Source organism: Hoplias malabaricus, chromosome 2 (assembly GCF_029633855.1).
Source record: "Hoplias malabaricus isolate fHopMal1 chromosome 2, fHopMal1.hap1, whole genome shotgun sequence".
Classification (NCBI taxonomy): domain Eukaryota; kingdom Metazoa; phylum Chordata; class Actinopteri; order Characiformes; family Erythrinidae; genus Hoplias; species Hoplias malabaricus.
In genome coordinates, this window is record NC_089801.1 from 24836971 (window position 1) to 24863410 (window position 26440).

Below are 26440 nucleotides of genomic sequence, written 5' to 3' on the forward strand. Positions count from 1 at the left end.
TGACAGAGACTGCAGAAAGAGTTTGACCTGTCAAGTCTGTCTGCTGAATGATGCTCTGAATATGTTTAGAAACAGCCAGTTGGGCTGTTGCCAAGTCAGTATAAATCACAAATCATCATGTGCAGGCCATGAAGGACACATGGAACAGATCAGGAATGACAGATGAACAGGAAGGAAAGACTTTTTCATCACTGAAGAATGGTACACATTCAATCTATGATTAACCCTGAAGACTGAATCCTGGCTGTAACTAAAAGACTCCTGTTTGAAGTATTTCCTTTATCTTTTTTAGTTATCAGTTCCCTTGGTCTGAACCAAAGCAGAATATTGTACATTTTTGCATTTAGAAATAAAAACCCTGGTTCACATAGTGTACACACTGACATATGACACATTTACCCAAAAGATATTAAAAGCCTAAATAAACATTTTATTTTGTATGTTTGACAGCAAAAGTGTAATGATGCATTGAAAAAGGAGGCACATTCAATTCCATTCAAACTTTACATCATGAAAAATGGAGTGAAAAACAAAATATTGTCACTGTCCAAAGAAAAGCATGTATCTCCATTTTTGTTGATTTTAACTTTACTATACCGTTTGAACATAGCAGCCGTTGTGTGAAAATTTCTTGACAAATGGACCAATTAAAATGCTCCAGGTTTATTTGGAATAACACATTTTTGCATAGATTTTAATTGAAAGTTATGAAGGTTTCTCCATCTACTATGAAGTTAATATTTTGGTGCTACGTGTTTTCTTTGTACAGCAACAATATTAATTTATTCATTCATTGTCTGTAACCGCTTATCCAGTACAGGGTCGCAGTGGGACCGGAGCCAGTCCGGAATCACTGGGCAGGAACACACCCTGGAGCGACGATGTTCAAAAAAGCTACTTCAAGAATGGGCTGAAGGAGTCTGTTTTATGTAAATGTCCTAACATTTGTGACATCACAAATATAATGTGTTAATAAAAACATACATGTTTTAGCTCTTTACATAGTACAGCAGACATCATTAAAATGTCAGGAAAACTTGGTTACTGTTTATGGGTCCTTTAAAACTTAATCTCCTTTTCTCTTTGCTTTAGCTGAATGCACGACTGAGAGGCTGCTGGAACCCTCTGAGACGCTTTAGCACTTGATGCACTGGTTACGCACTGTTCCCCCATGAAAAAGACTTACTGTTTAAATACATCTCTCTCTCTCTCTCTCTCTCGCACCTGAATAGCATTTTCAGCTCTTGCCATATCTCTGCGAACTTCTCACTCTGTTCCCTCATTTTTTATATATTTTTTTACCCTAACATTCCTTCCTCTCACTTCTTAACTCCTTACAGCTCAGGCTGCAGCCAGTTATTACCTGGATGTCATTGAACAATCAGCGGGACTCTCAATATCCACCACAGGATTGACAAATAACGCAAAACATCAATAAATATTGATTGCATCTGCATTTCACATGATAACAGCTCAATAGAATCAGCTGCCATCAAAATTCATACAGCTTTAGTTAAGACTGACATTCTCAGAGACATTCTCAGGGTAAATACACCTCAGCTCCTTCGGTTAGATGTGTGTGTCTTTTGGGATTTTTCTTTTCTTTCTGAGAGCAAGGAACAGAATGTTTAATTGTTTTCCCTGCATTTTTCAGATCCACATTTTTGATATTTTTGCTTATGCAAATAATAGCCAACTTTGATTTATAAAAAAAGACAACAGAGCTGGCAAACCTCTGTACTAGTCCATTTACTGCATATAAAATCTATATTAACAAAAATATTAAATACATTAATGAATTAATTTGTGTCTTTGTGTGTGGCATAATGTTTACATTGTCATGGTGTGTTCCAGCCATGTGCCCAGTCATTCTGGATAAGCTCTGGACCAAATACAACTCATATCAGAAGATGAATACATGAAGGAATGAATATTTTGTGTAACACATTGCCATTTTTCTAAGAATTAAAATGATGAATAGTAAATAATAGTCCCTCTCTCTCTTTCCTGCTTATGACACTTATCATGTCTTTCAGAAGAAAGGAGGCTTCCCTTTAGATAGTAGCCACTGCGTTATCCACAACAACAAACATGCACACGCACACGCGCACACACACACACACACACACACACACACACACACACACATGCACTCACTATCTCTCTCCCTCTCTCCTTTGGTGTACATTCACTCCTAACCTTTGATCTCCCCATAGGCGTGTGCTTCTTTAGTCTTTAGTTTATCAGCTGTGACATATACATACAATACCCACTGAGGGGCTGTGGCTAATCCTCATGAGCCCAGCAGTGAGGCACATGGCCTGGAAATTTGCCTGGACCACAAAAAGGCCAAATGCCAAAGGTCACAATGTCTTATTTGTCTTGTTTAACTTGCTCGTTGTCACCTAATCAAGGTTGTGTAGACAGGGTTCCTTTCTTTAAAGAGACAGGGGACATATGACTGGATCACTGCCAAATGATAACAGCTTTCTTGGAAAGCTATTCAGAAATGTCACTGTGATAGTAAAATATTACAGCATCATTCAAAATATTCAGCAGATTCAAAGTAGCAGTTCAGTCAAAGATCACATTGAAATGAAGCTGATCAGCCAAGCCTGAATTACACAGATATGCATACATACACACACACACATATATATATATATATTATATATATTTATATAAGCACCACGCTTATTGAGAAGGCATTCATAAATTATATATATATAAAATTATCTTATGTGCACAGTACTGTATGTATAAAGAAAGACATCTCTAAATTATAACTTTATAAGAGAATGAAAAAATTCTATATTTTTCAATGAAAGTCAACGTAAAAAAAATTATTTGCAACTTTTAAACACAAGTAGTGGCTTTAAGTGAATGCACTACAAAGAGCAAGTGCATGTAATTACACAAGACTTTTAAAAGAGGGAAGCAGAAACTAACACTTAAGCAAATCCTGGTGGTTCTTTGTTGATATGTGTTGATCAGTCACTCATTCATTGCACTCATTAAGTCAGTGCCCCAGTCATTCCTGGTCATGTTTAGACAAGCTGCAATGTTCAGTAGGTTGTGTCAGCTAAAGTGTAACACTCTGTTGATTAACAGAAATCAAATCAACCAGAGATAACAGGACGCTTTTGTCTGAAAACGACTGGTCATCTCTTCCTGTTTCTCTGAAGATGTTGACCCATGCCCTTCCTACAGGACCGCTCTGTTCTCCAGATAAATCTTAATTATCATAAACCCCTCTCACTTTTATCATTTCCTCATTCTCTGAGGGAAATTGATGTTTTGAAATTGGTCGCATGAAACAGACACACGCTCATTAACTTTTACTTACACACAAAAAGAGCTAAACAAGTTAAACAAAATAAACTGATTAAAATCCAAACAAAATCATTCCAAAAATGTTTATTGGAGAGAGTGAGAGCATCCTATGACCACTGAGGAAGGACTGAAGGATGATTAACACAAACCGTGCAGCAATGGACCAGCAAATGTGTGAGTCTAATGGAGAGTACGGTGAGTGTTTAAAACTCCGGCAGCACTACTGTGTCTGATCCCCTCGTACCTGCACAACACTAACACACCACCACCATGTCGGTGTCACTGCAGCGTGAAGAATGATTGAAGAACAAAGTGAAAAAAGGAAAAACAAATATGCAGAGCAACAGATTGACCACTGTCTGTAATTGCATAGCTACAAAGTTCTCCTGTACGGACAGTGGAGCTGGTAAAATTTACACATACACATATATACATTGTCTGACCACTTATCCAGTTCAGGGTTGTGGTCGGTCCGGAGAGCCTCTTTGGAGTCAATGAGCACAGGGTCCGGCCGGGCGACACACACTCACACATTCACATGTATGGACAGTTTTGAGTAGCCAATCCACCGACCAATGTGTGTATTTGGGCTGGGGAGGGAGGTGGTGAGACAGGGGGAGAGCACATCAGGCTCCTATTCAGATTTTTTCCCAAATTTTATGTGCTAATTTGAATGAAAAATTAGCCCCTGCCAAATTTTGTTGTTTTACTGTTTGCATTAACTGTCACTGAACTCCACTCAAATCTGACGGGCAACCAGTAATTGTCACATCACATCAAAACAAAAGATAAGTCTTTGATTTAAAAGCTTGAGTTGATGGGCAATAATGAATGGGTTTCACCGAAGATAAGCATTTAAGGACTCCTTTGTTCAAGAAGATAGATTTAACTGTTCTAATATCACCTCTATGACTAGAAGAAGTCAAGCCTGAGAGTAGAAGGGTAAACTACAGTCAAACAGTAGAATTGTTTGAAAAAAAATAAAGTCTCAATTTGGAGTAAAATTAGATTTAAATCTATAGACATTTACATTCTTACATGCAGGGTGTTATCTGTAAAAATACATTTCACTGACTTAGTGGAATAGCAGTAGCACATTTTGTTGTGATATATATATATAAATATATATGGATGGATGGAGATATGTGCAACCATTTAAAGAGCGTTTTATATATATATATAAAACGCTCTTTAAATGGTTGCACATATCTTCATCATGGAGAAAACCCAATTTAACTAAATCTTACTTCCATTTCACAAACCTTTCATGAACGTTCAAAAAACCTAAGTGTTTAAATGTGTAGAAATCAGTAAACTGTCAGTGCAAAATATATAAACAAACAAAAACAAACAAACAAACAAACAAAAATACTCCTTAAGGACCCCAACATATAATTAGATTACACGTCAAAGTGAATGTCTTTGACATGCGCTGCTCTTCTCCTTTTGGGCTCTAAAATAAACTGCTAAAAGTTGAAACTGAAGCATGTCTGAAACGTAAATATTAAAAGAAAAGTCAAAATAAGGACCTAAAACTGAAAGATACATTTGAAAAAGACCACAATAGCTATGACACATAAACTGAGTCTTCCTACGCGGAAGTTACAGCCTTGTCATATTTAAATTCCCTGAATAGCACAATTTGTTTAAGTAGACGACAACCTTTAACATTTGTTTCGTTTTAGTTTTTAAAAGAGAAACAAAAAATGTGTGTCTGGCACATCCCCTTTTTATCCACATCAACAAACTCACACCAACTCACACGTAACAATGAAGCACTTTTCATAAAATGGGATTTGTAGATGGCTAAATCTATACCTGACCGTAAAGCTTTCTTCTGTGAGAAGGTAATTACATTGTAAACATTAAAGCTATTGCTTATACTGATCAGCCAACACATTACAACCACCTTATTGTTCATATATTCATCGCCATTATAGGATAAATTTGCAATTCTACAATTAAAGGACATAGTGTCTTTGTTACTCTGCATTCTTGGTTAGTCCACCTTCACCCTATACGTGATTGGTGAGGACCCTCACTGAATGCAGTGACACTGAAATGGTGGCGCTGGTGTGTTAGTGTGTGTTGTGCTGGTGCAAGTGGATCAGACACAGCAGTGGTGCTGGATTTCTGGACACCTGTTTGTGTAAAGCCTTCATTTCAGGACACAAATATGCGTTGTTAAGGAATACTACAATATATTTTAATGTGCATAAGATTGGTGTGTTGCCTCTTTGTCTGTGTGGGCTCCCTCTCACGGTCCAAAACCACATGAATGAATGTGTGTGTGTAATTCTCTGCAGTGGCCTGGCATCCTGTCCTGAGTATGTGATTCCAGGTAAGCTCCGGACCCACCATGATCAGAATGAAGCAGTTACAGAAGTCGTATGAATAAGAATCGAATATAAAAGATGCTTTTGAATAGTTAATAATGCGCTGTCCAGAGTGCTGAAGACCACACTTTTCTTCAGTGAGTACCTCACCTGGGTCTGTCCATGTGGTCATGCATGCACACACACACGCACGCACACACACACTACGCTTTGTCTAGTGCTTATCCGTCAGTGTAACAGAATTATCAATAAAATGACCCAAAGGATAGGACAGACAGAGAGGTCTATTAAGCTCGTTAATCCACTGTCTGAATTGGGCATAAGCTTCTGAACTTTGAACATAAGGCTGGCCATATATTGTCAAACGTAACTGCTGTATAATGTGTGTGCACAGTCAAAAGAATATTCTGAAATTAAAGACAACATTAATGATTAATTAATTACATATTACATATAAATAATTAAAAAAAACACATTTTTAAAAATATAATTATGAGCATGTTTCCTCACTATTTGCTGCTTTCTAGTCTGTTTGCATGCTCAAAGCTGGTCTAATGTGTTTATAAATCCCCATTGTCTGTAAATGGATTAAAAAAAATACAAAGCGTCTCAGTCCAGTGTGCTAGGCTTTCACTCTCCCTCTGCTCACAGCACAGAAAAGGCATCTGGGGATATTTAGACAACAGAAAGAACTCCAAACCTTAGAAAGCATAAACTGAGCCTAATGTCACCATGCTCAATGCCAAATGTGGGTTATAGGGGCATAGAGGTATAGGGGTATAGTTTGGTGTATTCTTGCCATGTTTGCCTGGGTTTCCTCCGGGTGCTTCGGTTTCCTCCCACGGTCCAAAAACACACGTTGGTAGGTGGATTGGTGACTCAGAAGTGTCCATAGGTGTGGGTGAATGTGTGTTGCCCTGCAAGGGACTGGCACCCCCTCCAGGGGTTGTTCCTGCCTTGTGCTAGTGATTCCAGGTAGGCTCTGGACCCACCGCGGCCCTAAACTGGATAAGCGGTTACAGACAATGAATGAATGAATAAATGAATGAATGAATGAATGAATGAATGAAGCTTCATCTATTATCTTTGACATGTAGAAACAAGAGCATCTGGTAGGAAACCTAGAGAACACACCAGATTCCTTAAAGACAGTGACCCGAGGTTAGGTTCAAATTAGGGACCCCAAGATGTTCAAACTGTGTGAGAGGTACACTCACATACCTGAGTGAAATTTATTTTTATAGCTATAGCCACTCAATTTTCCTATAAATTTCACATGAATTATTGTTGACATGCAGGGGAATGTTAGTTTGTAATATTGCTTACTTGCAAAGTAGAGTTGCATATGCTTCTTTTCACTTCTGCTTAAGGACATGGACATTTGATGCATTTAGGCTACAGCGGGGAAGCTGGGCTCACTGTGTGCATTAAGAAATCCATTATTCATGTTGAAGCAATGCTACTGTACATTAACCAGCACATATGAGGTGTTCATGCTCAGTTCAATGACGGAAAAAAAGCTCAAAATAAAATGTGTAAAAAGCTGGGGAGGTAATTAGTAAAAAATAATTCTGCCATTGCACCGCTGGAGAGCACAGAGACAAAGCCCACCACACACAAAGCTTTTATTCTTTATTTGCCCCATGTGGAGCGCAGTGTTCTTCGAATTCCATCCACATGACAGGTGCTATGGGGGGGCGGGACCTTGAACGCACAACCACGCCCATTCATACAATACTGCGCTTTGGGGGAGGGTTTAGCATACATGCTTTACTACACTGAGTACACTAGAGCACACTAGAGCACATACTAGTGTAGGTCTCGGCATATGGAATCACACCCCTCTGTTTTTTAAATAGTTTTACGGTCAAATAAGCTTCACTGAAGGCTCGTGGACAATACACATACACACAAGCAATGCCTGAAAACATGAAGCACGTATTATAGTGAGATTTCACGCTCATGCACGTGTGGGTGTGTCTTGGCGTGAATATACACACGCACCGTAAGCCGCTTTGGGGGCGTGGCTTATGCAAACAGCCTACAGCACGCATACCTCTCCACAGAGGTGTACACTTGCGGGCGTGTTTTTCAACTCACGCAGCCACGCCCCTTTCTCTTTGGAGCACGGAGAGGCAAAACCGAGCGCAGGAGCGCAGCGCTCCGCCACTGCACCGCCGAGCAAATATGAGCCAACCGCGAGCTACGTTTCAAACACACGCTCACAAGCAGTTCCACCGCTAGAGACCCCCGGTCTCCGTCCATTCGTCGTCGAGGAATCTGTGTTTCTCTCTTTCTACCTCCACATTCTCTCTCTCTTCTTCTCCCTCACTCTCTTTCCTCCATCGCGTCTCGGTCTCCCTCTCCTTCTCCCGTTCGTGCTCTCTCGGTCGCAGGATGTGTGTGGAAAGTGACGGCTGTGAGATGGAGGTGTGCAGCAGTTCCGACGAGGTGCGCACCCTCTCCGGCAGCATGAGCGCGGCTCTGCGACCGAGCGCGCGGGACCTGAGCGCGTGCTCCGCGGGACAAAGATGCGGTGCCGCGATGCTGCGGCTTCGCACCCCCGCCACAGCTGCCGCCATCCTCACCTTCGGAAACGTCCTCAACTACATGGACCGATACACCGTAGCCGGTAAGGGCACGCGCCGCTCCGTTCTTTCTCCTTTTGTGTGGCGCCGTGGCGTGCGCGCGCGCTCCGTGCCTGTTCTACAGCGCGGGCACCGAGACCGGGGTTCGAGTGTAAAGACAGTGAGTCAGACATGATAGGCTCCCTCAGGACTTTGATGGAAACTGGCTTTTTAATGCTGAAAACTACTGTCACGAATATGAGTTTAGCTCAGAACACGTACTGCTTTTTAATGCAGTTTGTTTCCACAGCCTGCATCAACGCTTTTGAAAGCTTATGAGATTTAGGTCTAAAGCAGCTGCCGTGTACGTGACAGCTAACCTCAGAAAAACGATTCAAACTGCCTTTTAATTCTGCAGAGTAACTGACAGTAGTTAGCGTTCCTCACTAAATTAAATGGCTTTCAGTGCAGTCTGTTTTTACATAGCAAAGCTTTATCTATGTGGTTGGTGCTCTGAGGCTCCTGACATAGACCTGACAGTTGACTACAGAATGTGGACTGAACCTGGTTTTTAATGTGGACTGTTCCCACAATGTTCTCACATTGCAGCTCTTTATAGGGTTTAGTCAGCAACGTGCAGTGACAGCTTTCACCGGGAAACTGATTCAAACTGGACTTTGTTGTTGTTATAGCTGTGTTATAGCTTAGGGATTCGTCCCTAGAACCAGACCACTGACACGGATATGGCAGTTTACCTCATGTAATTGATTCATATATCCTAAAGGAAACGCACACAATCATAGTTTAGCTCAGGAATTTGTATAACTTAGATTTTAATGTAGTTTATTTGAATACTTTGGCGCTTTTGTTGCGCTTTTGTACTCTGAACGCAGCTAACCTAGACTTGACGGTTTACCTCAGCAAATGAATTCAAATTGTGTTGTGCTCGAAAGACACTGACACATTACCTGCGAGTTTCTGTCTCGGACATTGATTAAAACTGAATTTCAGCACGGACTGTTTTTACAGATTGCAGCGTTTGATGGCATTACTTCTCAGGTGATTTAATCAAGGCATGCTAATGAGGGTGAAACATTTACTTAACGACGTGACTGACTGGAAGTTTCATTAATAAGACATGAACCCTGTGGAAAAATTTCAACAGCTTTTTAAAATTTAAATATTTGCTATAGTTTACACTAAGTAATAAGGAACTTGTTACAGGGTTAGTTCAGCTGTACTGAATAAGCCTTATCAGTTTTGTTGTGTTGGCCAGAGGGTTTATGTACCATAAACTTTAATGACTTTTATTGTGGATTTACAACCTCATTTAGAGAACTTTTGCTTGTACTACCCCTGTGTGACTGGCTTTTATTCACTTGTACTTTGTATAAAATGTAAAAAGCAAGACTGAAATAACATTTCAGATCTTTTTTAAAATTTTTATATATTATATAATATATTTTAAAATTATTATTTAATTATGAAAGCCTCCAGTACAGGTATTAAGAGTGTCATCTGTCATGCTGGCAGAGTATCTATGATCACCACCAGTGAAACGTTTCTTGCTTTTCTCCCTGTGGGGTATTTTATATGTTAGAAGTCATATCATGCACAAAATAACAGTCAGTTATTCAGTACTTCTGCTGTAATATATATATATATATATATATATATATATATATATATATATATATATATATATATATATATATATGAACAATGAAAGCAAATGTATAGAATTACGTCTAAGCCACTTTTAATCACACTTCTAAATATGTAATTGTGATGAAGAGAGATGAGCTTTTAAGGAACTTTAATTTGTTTGGAGCTGTAGCCAATTAGGTTTAGAGGTCTGAAGCCTCTTGGCAACCATTGGTGAAGACAGCCACGTTTCCATAGAAACAGGCCCAGAGTTGGCCAATTACCCCACACTGAATGTGAGTAAACTTTGCATAGACCTTATTTCTTTCAGAAAACATGTTATTTCTGGTGATTTTAACATGTTTACTGACCATGTGGGATCTGGGAAGTGGATGGTGATCTCAGGAGACACATCAGCTGGTGTTTAGCCTCACCAGGGGCAGTTGTCATGAATAACTAATGGATTAATTAGAAATAAGTGAAAAAACTCCATAATGGTTTGCTACTGATGCATAATTAATTAATGCAAGATGCCACACTGCATTGCCTTATGATATTATAGCTGACAGATACAAACTGTCCTTTACTCTTCTCTTTTTCTTTATGTCTGAATGTTAACTGCACTCTGCATTTTCAAGTCTGACTTCATCTGACAACGATATACAGGGTCTTGAATTATTCAGTCATATTAAAAGTACCATTTACATTCATTCGCTGTCAAGGTAATGGTCTGGCCCTGGTTTTTATGCCAGTGGCAGGAACAGGATAATCAGGAAGGATGGACTCTACAATGGACCTATCAGCACACTACTACGCACAGGTTTCTGGGGAAAAAATGGTTAAACACAGCGCTACAGAAATACTGAGCAGAAAGAGCACAGTGCTGATTAGCAAAGCCCTGAAGATGTTGCTGTTGGAGTATAACCATCACATTACTGCACACCTATTAGGATAAGCCTTGCTGTTATAAATTGTTCCAAAAAATTATGATATGGTGTAGCCTAAAGACATGTAATATATAGCTATGTGGTAAATTGGCAGTGCATGCTTCTATATAATGTCTTATAACAACATAACATCACAAGCATGAGCTTCAAGCATGATATTTTTCATATAGCTATGAAATATAAATAGGCAAGTGGAGTATGGCTAATTCACAATTGATACGTCTTATTCAGAGAATACAACTTCTTTATTTAATGAGCCAAGTTAAGATGAAGCTTATGTGTAACTCTGGTGCAGAAGTCTAGGAATCAGCACGTTTCCCATTTAGCTGCATCCTCTTTGAAAGACTGCAGCACACACTGGTGAGAGTAGCGCTATCTGCATTACATAAGATATCCACAAGCCGAGCCGCTGTGTGAGAACCGCGTGAGCCCGCATTAACAAAGTGTTGATATACCGTGTATCTTATCCCAGCAATCGGAAAAGCATGCTGTTGCTGTCTCAGGTCATTCAAAACCACAGTGACACAATCTCCTCCCTCAGATAAGAATGAGGAGCATGAAGGAACTGTGATACATTTTCATTTCCTGTATTTACTTGTCATTTTATAAAAATAGTGCTTTGGACATTGCAGCTTTTGTTTGGCATTATTAGTATTTTGACTTTGTCTTTTAAAATAAGCACAATTTTCCACAGAGACAAGGTATTGTGCGTGCGTTGTCTAAACAGATATACAGAGAAATATAATGTGTGAGAGAGACAGAGATTTATTGATCTTAGGTCTGTTTTGTGAGACGGATTTTGTGATGTACTTTGGGATTTCATTGTATTTATTTGTCCTCGGTCAGTGACATATGAGAGAGAGAGAGAGAGAGAGAGAGAGAGAGAGAGACGTGTGTTGTAGACTGCAGGGAGATTGCAGCAGCAGAAGAAGGTGTGTGAGATACGTGTGTGTGTGTGTGTGTGTGTGTGTGGTGGGGTGGGGGGGCTGCAGCTGTGTAGTACATGTTGTACAGAATGGAGGGGTTCTCCTCTGCACCTCACTGCCTGCCTCTCCATGCATTATTCATGAGCTGTGTCCTTGTGTGTGTGTGTGTGTGTGTGTGTGTACATGTGTGTTACAGCTGACACAGCCGTCCTACAGTGCTGAGGCTGACCACTCATCTGTCCATGTGGACAGAGAAAACTCCACCCCAAACCTGTTCCCTCATCCTCTACTGCAGTCAAACTGACAAATGCATGGAGGAATTGTGTGTGTGTGTGTCTGTGATGGGGTTGGAAACAGGGGCTTAGAGATAATTTAGAGGTAATCCCTGACCTCATGCTCACATCACCGCATTGCCGGGAAAACGATGATGGATTGCCCCGGAGAAGTATAGGGGATGTCATCTTTCTGGCTTTTCATGATGCGGTTATATGCAGGCTTTTTGTTTGGCTGTGTGTGTTCCTCTACTAGTGTATGTAAACAGAAGAGCACAAAGAAGCAACCCCCCAGCCCCCCTGAAAAACACACACCCACACAGAGGTATATCATATACATTATGAGTGTAATTCTTGACTTGACTCAATTATTGATTCATTTTCCCCATCATTTGATTCAGTTGATTCAGTTATTTTTATAAGATTCAGAGTCACCATTTAATATAAAGCAAAATACAGGAATCTTCAAATGAACTGGAGGACACCTGAGGAGGAAAAAGGCTACGCAAAATTAACATAGGTCTTTCATGTCCCAATACATAACTGTGTTATCAATATATTAATATTAATAGCATTTTTATGTTCAAATAAGACTGTACGAGCAGGTTTTTTTTGTGAGTTGCCCTGTCAGGCTTATGTAGGTTTCAGGACATTTTATAAATGCTGCCCTTCCTGAAGGTATAAGCAAATATTATTAAAATCAACTTGAGTCAACTCTGACTAATCAGCATCAGTGCAGTTGAATTGCCAGCATCAGTACATACTGGTTTCAGATTAATTTTCTCCCGCCCGATATTACACCACATACACACGACTGAATAAGCACACACCCACTCTCCTGCTGGCCATGCACAGTCTTACACACACACACACATCCACACAGTGTACATCCTCATATCCAAAGGTAGTAAAGCCCTTATTGGCTGAAGCTGATATTTCATACAACAAAGGCAAGCGCTGATGAAGGCCACCAAAAGAAAAAAAAATAGATGAGATTTTTGCAATTTAACAAAGTCATATCCATTTACTGCCTGTATTATCCCTTTTACGAGGAATTTCTTCAAAAAACGAGACGCTTTACAAGCTGTGACAGCGGCGGAAAAAAAGCAATTAAAGCAGATCCTGCCGCTCCCGCCACCACAGATCCGGCATGGGGGTATTTTTCTCAAACGGATCTCTTGGCAGGAGACACATTCTCCCATCTGTAATAGCCAGGAATGAATACAAAATTTTGTCTTAAAAATAAGGGGGGGAAACGGGAAAAAAGGGAAAGTGCTTGGAATATCTGCTGTGGTTTTTTTTTGAGCCTGTGGTTTTGGCTCAGCTTCTGTGTTTAATTAGTATATGTTAGGGATAAGGCTACATTGAGGGTCTAATTTGGCCTCTGAATACACAGACGGTAAACACAACTAGCGCAAAAGTCTGTTTTTAGGAAGGAAATAGCGTGTTCTCGAGCTGCCGAAAGGAATCGCTGTAATTTATTTACGTTGTTTGTGTGCTGGGTGTGTGCTCTGTTTGGTTTGTATGGTTGCTGTAATTTAGACCTGACAGTTTACTGGTCGGACAGTGTCAGAAAAGTCCTTTAGAAGGTTTTCGCCACCTCATCTTTCGTAACCAATAGTGTCTGATCAAAATAGCCCTGAGTTTGGATGTTTTATCTATAAGTGTATGCTGTATTTCTTAAAAATATTGATTGTGCGCTTCTGTTTTGCTTCTTCTATAAACAGATCAACTAGCTTTTAAAAATGAGTTACTTGTTGATTTTCAAAAGCATGCTATTAAAAGAACACTAGGTAAATGTTGGTATTTTTGCTCCTCGCCTCTCCCTACAGTTGCAGAGTGTAATTTTACAGTTTCCTAACCTCCTCCAAATGATACATAGTGCACTTTTTGCAGTGTTGAGCCCAGAGTGGCAACAAAACAGATTCTGTTCTCTCTGTTACAGATAAGCGGTTATTTAAGGTTAAAATACTACCTAGCGATCTTTTAAACACTGTGTTAATATATGCAATATTTTAGTAGTGCCTTGTAATTAAATATAAGCTAAATATGCATTTATGCCTTGACTGAAAAATCAGATAAAAGCTGAAAATGAAAAAAAACCTTTATCATTAAAAATGTATTCATTAATCAAGTCATTAATTAATGACAATTACTGATATACATCAGCAGTTGTCATCAAAGCTATTCATCTTAGACCCAAATTGTTGGTTTGACCACAGACTGAAAACAGGAGCTTTGAAACCTATAGGGCATGTGTGTGTGTGTGTGTGTGTGTGTGTGAGACAGATGCAGATTTAAGGCAGACTGGCTGATCTGTGGCCTCCTGTGTCCTTCATTTCCTCATTGGCCCATTAAAATGATCCCTGTTATCACATATTCTCTGTATCTGTCTTTCCGACCTCCAGCAGGGCAGACAAATCCCACAGATGGAGCTGAGGTGGAGAACTATTTAACATGATTACCTATGTGGTGTGGCTTCAGTAGCTTCTGCCCTTTTGGCTGGAGAGTCTGCCAGACAGACACCACTGAGCCCCAGATTATCATCCAGACAGGGATTAGAACATCAGAAGGAGGAGCAGACAGAGGCCACTTAATGTCATTTGATTTATAGAGCCCCATTCCACTCTACTTTGTCCTAGCTGACACTCGGAAGGAGACAGGTTGACTATTCATCATAATCTGGATTATGGCCTGCAGGAGATTACTGGTTTCGTGAGGTATCTCTGGTATGAGGGCTCATTCTCAACAGAGGTCTTAATTAGGCTTGGTGTGATGGCTAATCCGGTGGCCTGAGCAGCTCCCTGAAGGAATATGGACAAGACTGTTGGCTTTATACCCCCCCCCCCACGCACACACACCCAGACAAAACAAAGTCTACAGTTATTGTGCTTTGCTGCTTTCTGCTACCGTACCAGACCAACTTGCTGTCTCTAATAACATTGCTGTACACCCCCATATATCTCTGCACACAAATAGAAAATGTCTGTGGGCTCACAGCTTTTTATATGCCCTTAAAAGCAACGCATTCCATATTAAATGAGCATTTAATGGGGGTTTTCATTTTGTCCTAACTTAATAGATGTAAACAAAGTCATTCAGTGTGAATTGATGTAAAATCTCTAGGGTCAGAATTGTTCACAGTGGACGTGAGGGGAACTGAAAGTCCCAAGTGTAAATACTGCGAAAAGTTCCCTCACAGAATGTTATTACAAAAAAACAAAAAAAAAAACAAACAAAAAAAAATGGCTCTTCTGGTTATCACCACCTCTTATTCTACAGTGCACCATTTCAAATCAAACTGCTCTTAAATAGGGATTGTTACCAAACTTTTGATGGGCAGTGCACACACATCACGCTGGCTGTGATCCTCCGGCATGTTCCTGTTGCAGTGAATTGAGGGGGTGATAAAGCATATCAGCACCTACAAGACACACACAGAGACAGCAACACAGCAGTCATATTACATCACATTCCTCGCCTATGTACTACACACACACTCACACACACACACACACACACACAAACGTGAATCAGCTCTCTCAGTCCAAGTACTGAACTAATATGTGCAACACTTTGGCTTTTTCACTTATCTTTGTGACCGAAAAAGGGAGTGAAAACAGATCCTGAGTCAGCTCTTAGAGACGGTCTATTTATGAACCCTTGGTAAAAAAAAAAAAATTTAAGACACTAGTATTGTTAATATCTTTATGACACACTATATGCACTTGTATTATTTTAATACTATACTACTCTATGACTAAAGACTCATAGCTAAAGGAAGCAGGACACCACAATGGAGAGTATCTATTCTGATTGAAATGAAGACAGTAGAACAGTGAGAAATAAATGGGTATAAAAAGTGAGAGACAAAAACTCACCTGACCACTAGCGCCCACAGAACTTTGAACTATGTATCAAAGCAGTGTTTTTTTTTTTTTTCAAAACAGCCGCAACAAATTGGCAGCCTGTGTTGGAATTAAACTTTGAGGTTGGCCTCAGTCACTTCAGACTCGGCTGTTGCCTCCCTCTTTTTCTTTTTCTCTCTCTCTCTTGTTCTTTACTACCCATATATTAAAGGGCTCCTAAACAACAACAAAAGCACTGGAGCTGTGGAAAAAAGGCCAAAGCAATTGGGTTTTATAGGCTTGTCTAGCTTTTCTTAAACCCTCCCATTCAACAAACAACTCCCACTCCTGCTGAAGTTTAATTCCATATGCCTTCAAATGGTTATCAAAGCTCAGAAACCCAGTGAGTTCTTTTTAGAACCAGCTGTAGATAATAGGACATGGTGCCAAGAGTTTGTGGACTTTCCTTTTAGTGAGTGAATGAATCTACTGTAATATACATTTCATCTTGAACAGTTTGTATAATTTCCATAGAATAATGCTACTAAAAGAATGGATTCCTCCTAATGCCAACTTATGGCCAGAGGGGCATAAAGCTGTAAAGCATTGTGCCTGTGTAGCAGTGGAACTGTTTTGTCTGAAAGTGCACACAGACTAGTGAGCTAGGAAATGGTGAGGAAACCTTCTCTGAATTTTATGAGATGTGTGTTTGGATAAAAATCATGAACGTTACAATTAAAGGCTGTAGATTTGGTACAGGATATTGATTTTAGCTGCTACTGTGTAATCCTATGCATTCATGTCTGGAAACAATTTTAATTGTTTGCTTTTATTCAGAGCTCCTCCTTCTGTCACGTTTTTACCATAGGTGTGAGTTTGTTGATTGAGTGTGTGTTTTGATTGAGTTGTATCTAACAGAATTTTCAGGGCTTGGTGAAGTAGGAACAGGAGCAGCTGGGGCCTCTTCCCCACTTTCAATGATGGGATTTCTTGTGGTGGTGGTGGCCATTAGCTTGGAAAGCCACACCATTTCCGTGACAACCACCACTTCCTCTAGTCTCTGAGATCTACACTCACCCAGAGAGAGAAATGTAGACAGAATGAAGGAGTAGAAGAAGAAATGAGAGAGAATGTGTATTTCCAACAACTCATCTTTTGGCCTCATTTTAGGTATGCTAGGCTCTCTCTCTCTGCTAATGGCAGAAAAACAGCATTTTGAAGGTTTTTAGACATGAGACCTTCAGACATTGAAAAGCATGAACTGAGATGAGGGAATTCTGGACGTAAACAAACCAGAGAGAACTGCAGTTCCCAAGAATGGTTGATGTTACCTCCACGTATAACCAGTGTTTTCTAACATATGAATATCATAGAAAAAAACCCACAATCATAGACGTTGCTTTTTTAAAAAAGTGTAAACCGGACCTTAGTTGGACCATCATTTTGTTAACAAACATGCAGCTGTCTGTTACAAGTTCATGCAGCTAATATATATCTACAGAAATGTATGACATCTAATGGAAGATATTCCAGCTTGTCCTATGGCAGACATGTAGACCCAAAAAACCCCCAGCCCCCATAGAGCAGTCTAACAATTCACTGAACCATCATCCAAAAATAATCCACATTTGAACAGCTACCGCTAGCCTTTTTGTCTAGTGTGTTTTGATGAGCTCCTCTTTCACTCCGTCATGCCCTCTAAATTAGGCACTGCTAGCCTCTTCCCTTCTATAGCAGCGGCCTGCTGTGTTTATTTGAGGTGTGCTGACCCCAATAGCAGGTTTGGTGGCCTGCTTTTAGCTCTTTGCATGTCCAAACAGATACAGAGGGAGTGCGTTTGCGTGCATGTGTGTATATGTGATTTGTTTTGCAGCAAGCCGCTGCTCTGATGTGTGTCCATCTGACTGGGAGTGTCTTGGAATGTGAGGGGGCAAATTTGACGGACAGCTGAGGAACAGGAGAAGGGGCAGTTAAGGCGACCCCTGAGGCACACACACCTGCGTGGTTAGTGTGTCGGAGTGTGTTAGATCAGTTCTCTTCTCACGACTCTTAATGGAGCAGCACTGCACCAGATAGCCTGACCTTTGACCCCAAGGCTATGCCTCTAGCACCTTGTAGGGCTGGATGATTTGGAGAAATTTTAACTGTTCGTTCTTCAAATATTATGACTACAAAAGTAATCACAATTTAAATTGTCATAGGATTTCATGAAATATTCATCACTTGCAATCCTTTGCATGACAATTCTGCTAGAAACGTGACCAATATCCCAATATCATCCACTAGGTCCAGAAGAATAGCTCACACACACTCCATCATAAGCTTTGGAGTTATATTTTTAACATGTAGGGTCAGCCAGTGCATTGTGTAGGAGAAAAAGAGAGGGAGAGACATTTCACCAGGAGGTGTGTCAGAAGTCATGGCAGAGAATAGTGTGAACATGACATTTCTGACAAACCCAGTAACCCTATCACACTGACTAAGGAGTAGTCTGACAACCAAATCAAATGTACACAATATTCCCGCTGTAATACATTAAACAGCCAGGACTTTGTGTTACAGTGTTTGCATTTGGACAATGGTCCAGTGAACTGGAGCCAGAAATGGACAAAAGTACAGAGAGAATATTCACGCTTGGAAATGCTTACAAACCTTTTTTTCACAGCAGCAATATATTGTACTTTTAAAATGCATTAAAACATTACAAAATGTAATAATGTGCCTCATATTTTTAAAGATACAATATGAAGTTCACAACTAAACCCAATGTAAGATGTCAGAACAACAAACTCACACCATAAATAGTAACAAAGGACATTTCTCTTTAAATGTGATTTGTAGTTGGTTAAATCAGTCAAACTGACCCTAAAATGTTCTGCATTGGGAAGGTACTTATTGTAAGCATTGAAGTTATCACTTACATTCTATACTCAGTGTACATAGGTTCATTTTGTTGCTCTGTGATTACAGACTGAAGTTCAATCTTTGCTCTGCATACTTTTTTAATCCCCCTTTCACCCTGTTCTTTAATGGTCAGGACTCTCACAAGGCTAAAACAGTACTCGTTTATGGTGATCAGCAGGGGTACTGACCCTTGAAGAACAAGTCTGTTGTCAGTGGGGGTAATAAAACTGAATGTAGAAACGAGTTTTTTTTTTATGTTGTGTCTGATTGATGTTTATTACTGTGCTATCTGTTAGCTAGTTGCTAACAAAACTAGCAAACCTGTATACAGTAAGCTTCCATTACATGTTGGCTACATTGCCCAATGTAAAACCGAGCTACATTACCCAGTGTAACTACTTAGGACACCAAATATGGCTGTCTGACTACATTTAGTGTAAAGAGTTGCCGTGTATATTTACTATTAACTACAGAGCTTATGACTGGCCACCATTCAAAACAATGATTTACAGATCCCTTATTTGCCACATACAGTAGCTTGTTGAGTTCCTGGAATTCCCCCCAATGGCAGAAGACTGGATCTGAGTCTGTATATATGATTTGATTCTATCTGCACTGACATGAGGGCGGATGATGTGTGTGGACAGGATTTATAAGCTGTGCCATTTTTATATAAGCCTACCACATAAGCTAAATACAGCCTCTAAACAAGAAGGCATTGGTGGACCAAAAAAAAAAAAAAAAAACGCACACACAGAAGTCAAGCTGGACTTTGTCTTTAAAGTAGCCATTGGAAGTTTTCCACAGTGGCTGCATTAATATTTAGACTGGCCTTTCCAGCGTGTCTGTGTTTGCTGAGTCTTTATAAAGGAAGGGAACATGTCATCTTTCCCCCCATTCACAAGTAGCTGAGTAAATAATCAACAGCAGGGATTATGTAATGTGTTTATGCTCAAACCGAGGGGTCTCGGCATCTGTATGTGTGCATGTGTGTGTGTATATATATATATATATATGTGTGTGTGTGTGTGTTTCCCTGAAACTACCCATCTGTTTGTTTGTGAATTTGCCTTTGTTTGGATAACTGACCTTGGTTATTTCATGACGCTTGCTTCCAGTTTCTCATTGTAATCTACAGATATATATATTTCAACACTTCCAAAAGTTCAGTCATAGAAGTTGGTTGCTTTTTCTGGTTCTTACAATCAGTGTAAACGCTCACACAGTTATTTAAGTCAAGGTTTAGGCTCTAAAATGTTAGACCATTGTTCCAAGTAAACCAAAAGATTCATAGTTTAATTTGCATAATGACTTCTGCTTTTTAATTTTATTTTCTCAATCATGAATTCTTGACAGTTAAACATACTTTGAGACACATAGTGTAGCTTTCAGTTGTTTTCTGGACACAGACACCTGTGAAATGTAGCTATATTTTCTCCTGGGGCTCCCCCAGGGTAATACATTTTTACAGTACTGTACTGAAATCAGTGTGTGTATGGTGAGAGGTGGGGGGGTTGGGGTCCTATCCTCCTTCAAAAGTTACAAAGCGCAGTTTTTGCAGTGTGAAGACTGAGGCTCCGTTCTCCTTATTACATGACAGTGTAGCATCACTGTGATTTAGAAGCTGTAACTTTAAGGCAAACATATTACATAATGTTCCTTTCAATTTCAAGTGCTTTAAATTTGATGCTTTAACACATTAAGGTTGTTAATTTCTCTGTATCTTTTAATTATATATATATATATATTATATGAAACTGTAGAATGACAAAGAACTTCAGTATGATCAGTGTAGCTGATAAAAGGGGCAAAGAGTGTAGATACAAGGTACATGTTCTTAATCCTGTGATTGTTCAATGTAGATCAGGGATTAAATGTCCTTAGTCATAGACATGGCCCAGAAGAGAGGAACGGTGTTTGATGGATGCACTGAGGACTGTGGGTAATTTCTGCTCTGAAGCCTTTGTTAATGAAGGGGTCAGTGGTCAGGCCTCATGAAATTGCTCACTGCCTCTTTTTGTCTGAGATTATTTCCAAGAAGGTGATTCATTGAGAAACACATATTGCCTGTACAGATTAGTGTACACCTGTCTTCATTTGTATGGGTGTGTATTTCCATAGGAATGCGTCATTAAGTTTCTGCTGGTTCACTCTTTAAATTCTGACAGTACAGTTCTTCAGAGGAAGTAGCACCTCATCACTGGGTTTGGATGCTGGTAATAGTTGTTGTCTACATTGATCTTATTGCTGTACAGCTTTAGAAGCAGGTGTGCACTGGACAGACAGGCTTAAATGGGTGTGTGACTGAGGACCTTTAATACTTCCGGCTGGACAGTCACACCTCAGTTTCCCTCCCGACTCATATTATTTCAGCATTCCATTGATTCCTCAACAGATATGTACTTAGCATTTTTGGGGAAACGGACACACCCTTAAAAATAAGCTTGGTGCTTTATAGAAAGAATATTTGAAAAAGCAGGATTTCCCAGGTTGGCAAATGACAAATAACGTAAATGACGTAAAAAAGTTAATGTGTTCCAGAATGAGGACAGCAAATGGCAATAAATAATATAGCACTTTTCACAGTCACAATCTAGGGGACATGTCTAAGGGGCAGACTGCTTGAACTCTAGACATATATATTATTTACTGGGTTATTCATCTTAGGACAGTGTTATTCATTTTGAGACATATTATTCAGTAACTAGCATTAGCCTAAGCTGAGTTGGGCAGAGTATCATAACAATGATTAATAATGATCATTTTAGTTAAATAATGACTTAAGAAAACTTAAAAGTGTTTCTTTTCCCCAAAAAACAAGTGAAAAATTTATATTGTAGTGCTGAGTAACAAACAGAATCTCCATTAGCAAACAAACTGAGTTTGTACGGACCTAATTTTTATATTTTTTACATTCATTCATTCATTGTCTGTAAGCGCTTAACCAGTTCAGGGTCGCAGTGGGTCCGGAGCCTACCCAGAATCAGTGGGAGCAAGGTGGGAACACACCCTGGAGGGGGCGCCAGTCCTTTACAGGGTGTCACACACTCACACGTTCACTCACACACTCACACCTACGGACACTTTTGAGTCACCAGTCCACGTACCAACGTGTGTTTTTGGAAAGGACTTGAACTCACAACCTCCAGGGCCCTGGAGCTGTGTGGCTGTGACACCTACCTTCTGCACCATAGTGCCGCCCTATTTCATATATCTTTGTCTAAAATAAAATGTTGTAATTTTGCTGATGTCACTAATTTAAAATTAACTTTTGTTAACATTTTTAGCTAAATGTAATAAATAAAATGTGAGTTAAGAGTAGATATATTTGAGTAGAAGCATTATAATTTACCAATGCAAATCCATTAAAGCTTCACTGAAATACATGTGCTTGAGTAAGTTAGAAAATTCTAAACAAAATATGTATGAACAAAACCCATGAATTTAAAATATTCTGAGTATGGAAACATGAAGCATCTGTAGGTTTGTGTGGGTTCCTTCTTCCGTGAAGGTGTGTTGTGTTGGTTCTCACAGCTGCGGAATGCGGTTTTGGCAGTGTTTGGAATGTGTGTGGTGACTCTTTTTTGTTTTGCTTTCTCACACAGCCAATTACTTCTAATCTCTGCTCTCTTCGCACCCATAGTCTTCACTACAAAGACTTATATCAGTCTCATATTCAGACCAGGTGTCACACAGCACATCTAAATATAAACACTGGATTATAACAACCACACCCATACACACTTTCTGTAACAGTCATTATACACAGTCAAAAGAACACGTAGCATACAGGTGCATCTTTGGCCAAAGGGTTCTGAGCTCGGATGGTAACTGTTCTGGTGGCTTTTCCACACGGACACAGTTCAACACAGTAATGGTTAGAAAACCATACTCAGGAGCACAGACCCTTTCTGTGGGAGGGCTTAAATGATTTAGGTATTGTCTATTTAAGCTTTCTGTTGATTTAGCTATGGAAAAAGATAAGGACCATAACCGGGTCCACAATGGCACAGAACGATATGAAATGGCCTTAAGAACTATTTGGCCCTGCAGTGAAAAGGAGCCTTTGGGTCATTGAGGAACAAACAATATAAGTATACTCTCATAGGCCGGTCATTTTGTCTTATTTGTTTCCAGTTGAAAGGTACATAGTTGCACCTTTCCAAAATAACAGTGTTCCCACATTGCTTGGATGGTCTTCAGAAACTTCAATTACACCCTGGTGACATGTGGGGTAGCAGTTTTGTAACTTAATTTGGTATTACTCAAAATGCTTTCACTGTTTCATTATTAGCAAATATATTCTACGTTTTCTACAAGGACGGAAGAAGTGAAGATGTAAGAGGTATAACTCTCGCACATGTCCATGAAGAGAAATGAGCTTAATCACTAATTCATGAAGGAGAAATAGAGAAGAACGGTGCCAGGCCTTCTGCCGCTCAACGCCAGGGCACAGCAAACGGATCAAAATAGCACTTTCCGCAGCAAGGAAATAGATTTAACAAGAAGGGCGTGTGCTCTGGTGTTGACTGCAGTGGAGGTGGAGGTTTATGGGGCTACAGTCAATTACACCTACTATAGTAGCCCTTGCCTATGTTCCACATATGTTTCTAATGCCGATATGGATTTCGCTTGGGCCCCATTGGAAGCATATGTGCACATCTACTCAGAGACCACCAACACTGCTTGAAAATCCAGCCCACTGATAACTGCTGTATTCTAGTTTATGATGTGCTCTAATACTGGGTCAGTATTCTCATTTCTCTTGCTCACACACAGATTCTAAAATAGGTTAGAAATAGATGACAGTGGCCTTGTTTCACTGCTGGATTGCACAGTGGGACTGAACTGAAAAGCCAGTCTCGACTCATTGTGTTGGGAGTAGTGAGAAAACCACAGGCAGAGTTTACAGAGGTAATAAAAGTGGTACCACGCTAAGAGAGCAGTGGAAGAATTTAGCTAGAATTTAGTTTGGTGACTCCCCTTTAAAAATAGTGAATTCAGTTGATAATTATTTCTACAGCTCAAACTTCAGTTTAACCTCCAAAGGTATTGGATGGTGGTCTACCATCATTGCAGATCCATGGGTTGCAGTCACATGAATTTCTTTAGTGTGGGCACCATAGTTGGGACTGATTTTCTGCTTTCAGAATGTTTACTAATAACAGATGGGAAAGATGGATAAATTTATCTCATACACAGCTCCTGTGCTAGAGAGGGTCTCAAAACAAACCGAAGCAAAGAAGCCCACTGCCACTTTGCGTCTGGGGTAAAGGATGTACTGTGTAGAGGAGGAAAAATTTGTTATATTCTGTTAGCCACATTAGCATTTTCATCGTAGAACCTAATGCAATAACTTTAGCATATTATTCTCCAATGCATTTCTTTTGTTCTTGAATTATTCATACACAGATTATATACAAGCTTCAGTATTCGAGTTCTTTCACTGGTGATTTGGTACATGGCCCAAGCTTCCTCTACTCACTGACAGAGAAGAAATCTGTTTACAAATTTGAGAGATAAATGGGCCAGGGGTCCAAACTTATATTTCTTTATTTTTATGTCTTAAAACAAAAAAATATGTAAACTTCACAATTTTTATTTGAGTTATGTGTTTGAGCAATGATTAAGTCCCCGATGTGGACGGATACTCTACAGAGCTGCAATTTATGGATAGAGAGAGCACAATACTAGACTTTATAAACCCTCTGGCTGGGCCTGGTGACCTTAAGCTTACGTGCGTTTGCTCCCAAGTGCCCTTTCTGTTATACAGTGCACTTCTGTGGCGGTTGAATAACGTGTACACAGTTGAATACCAGTGTCAGCAAAGGCTGTGTTTTTGTTGCATACATACAACATAATTTATCACAATAGGAATACATTTTCACAACCTCTAGGTCACGCAGCCACAAAAAGCAAAAACAGTGCTCATGCATCATTCCTCCCTTCTTCCAGCACTCCTCTGCTGTCTGGCAGTTCTATAAGCACCCTCGCTGTCCTGACAGAAGAGTAAAGGCTGCAGTTTGTTGATGCTAAATTGAGCTTGAAAAACCAGCCTTCAACCAGGCTTTTCCAGCCCTGGGCACACTGCAAACATCGGCCCTGTCCAATTTAGCTCTCCTCTCTTTGTCTCTTCTCCCCTGCTCACACATCTCATTCCTTTTCACATTTACACCCCCCCCCCTTCTCTCATGCCGACGTTCCATGGTCTTTCTCCCATTCTTTTAGAATCTAGGAATAGTGGGATTCATGTCAGTTGTTTGAAGCCATATCGATTTTTCCACTTCCTATCTTCAGACATTTATGAATCAAAGAGCTGCAGCAGTCTCTCGGCCTATCAATACGACTCTGAAAACCTTCAGTAGTCAGCTACGGTACCTGCTCACCAACCCTCTCTCTTTTAAAGCCTTAGTTTCATCATATTGCCGTCAATGAAATTAGACTTAAAGCAAGGAGAAAGGCTTTATTTTCTACTGTGAATATCCTTCATGTTGTAAACTGGCACCTAGTATCCTCAATGTATGAGTGATTCTGTACTAAACCTATTCTAAACATGGCTGCTCCAATGTGGGGGGCCTGCTGTATGTAGCATAAAGTGGTTTAGTCAAGGACCACAAGCCGATTAGATTTTTCATCTCTTGTGAGCTATAAATTCTAAGATATAAATAATGATCACATTCATAAATATGGTTTGTGGGTGATTTTAAAGTCAGATGAGACTCTTTGTGTCTCACATTCCTCAGATGCTAACAGGGGAGAAAGCGCATTGTTGTAGAAATTTCAATTTAGCAACACACGTTCTCTGCCTTGGAGATGTGAGCTAGGCTAATTAGCATAGAATGCGCTCTGCGCAGTGTGTGTAAATGCTAGTAATTAAGACAGCTAATCAAGTACTTGAGCCCTTCATTCAGCTCTAATTATTCTCAGACCAGGGCTCTTGCTGACCCTCCTTGGGCGAATCACACCCACAGCCTACTCTGATGTTCCAGAGCAGAGGGGATAGAGGAATGAACAAACGAGAGAAAAAAAAAAAAAGAGAGAGAGAGAGAGAGAGAGAGAGAGAGAGAGAGAGAGACCAATGAAATCTCATTAAAAGCAGGGGAAAAAAGCCCAAGTAATTACTCTAATCCCTCTCTGTTATATAAAATATAAAAATACAATTTGAAAATAAAGAGTGTAATCAGCAAAACACCACACACAGCAGTCAGTGCACAGAAAATTTGGACGGGCTGAGAGTTTAACGTGGATTTTAATTCCTTTAGTATGTTTAAAGTGGTTGCATATAAACAATATAATGTACTGAGTATGATATTGATGGCCCAGTATTTATAATGCTGTGTCCAAAACTGTGCTCTATTCAATATATACCGAACTCTTTTGGGGTTCTGCCATTTTGTATTAGGGCTATATTAAGTCCACTCAAACTATCCTGTAAATGTAATTATAACACTGGGGCTGACAACAGTGCAGAATGGTTGTCAGGGTTAGCCTCAGAGCTAGCCGTCAGATGTTAGCGGTAGTATAGGACTGCGATAATTGAGTTGCGTGTCTCTGAGCCACTTTATGGAATCTGTCTATCTGTCTGTGTATCTGTCTTTCTGTCTGTCTGTCTCACTGATGTGTTATTGCATTACACACCACAAAGCCAGTGTGGTCAATCCCT

At 39.9% G+C, this 26440-nt stretch overlaps 1 protein-coding gene across 1 annotated transcript in view; it reads left to right on the forward strand.

The window, feature by feature from the left end:
* Positions 1-7855: 7855 nt before the first annotated feature.
* The window catches only part of spns2 (SPNS lysolipid transporter 2, sphingosine-1-phosphate), a 109947-nt gene continuing 91362 nt past the window's right edge, over positions 7856-26440 (forward strand). Inside the window, exon 1 of the mRNA XM_066660782.1 lies at positions 7856-8301. Within this exon, the coding sequence (XP_066516879.1) occupies positions 8067-8301 (235 nt within the window). The 5' untranslated portion in view covers positions 7856-8066. The remainder of the gene's footprint in view (positions 8302-26440) is intronic.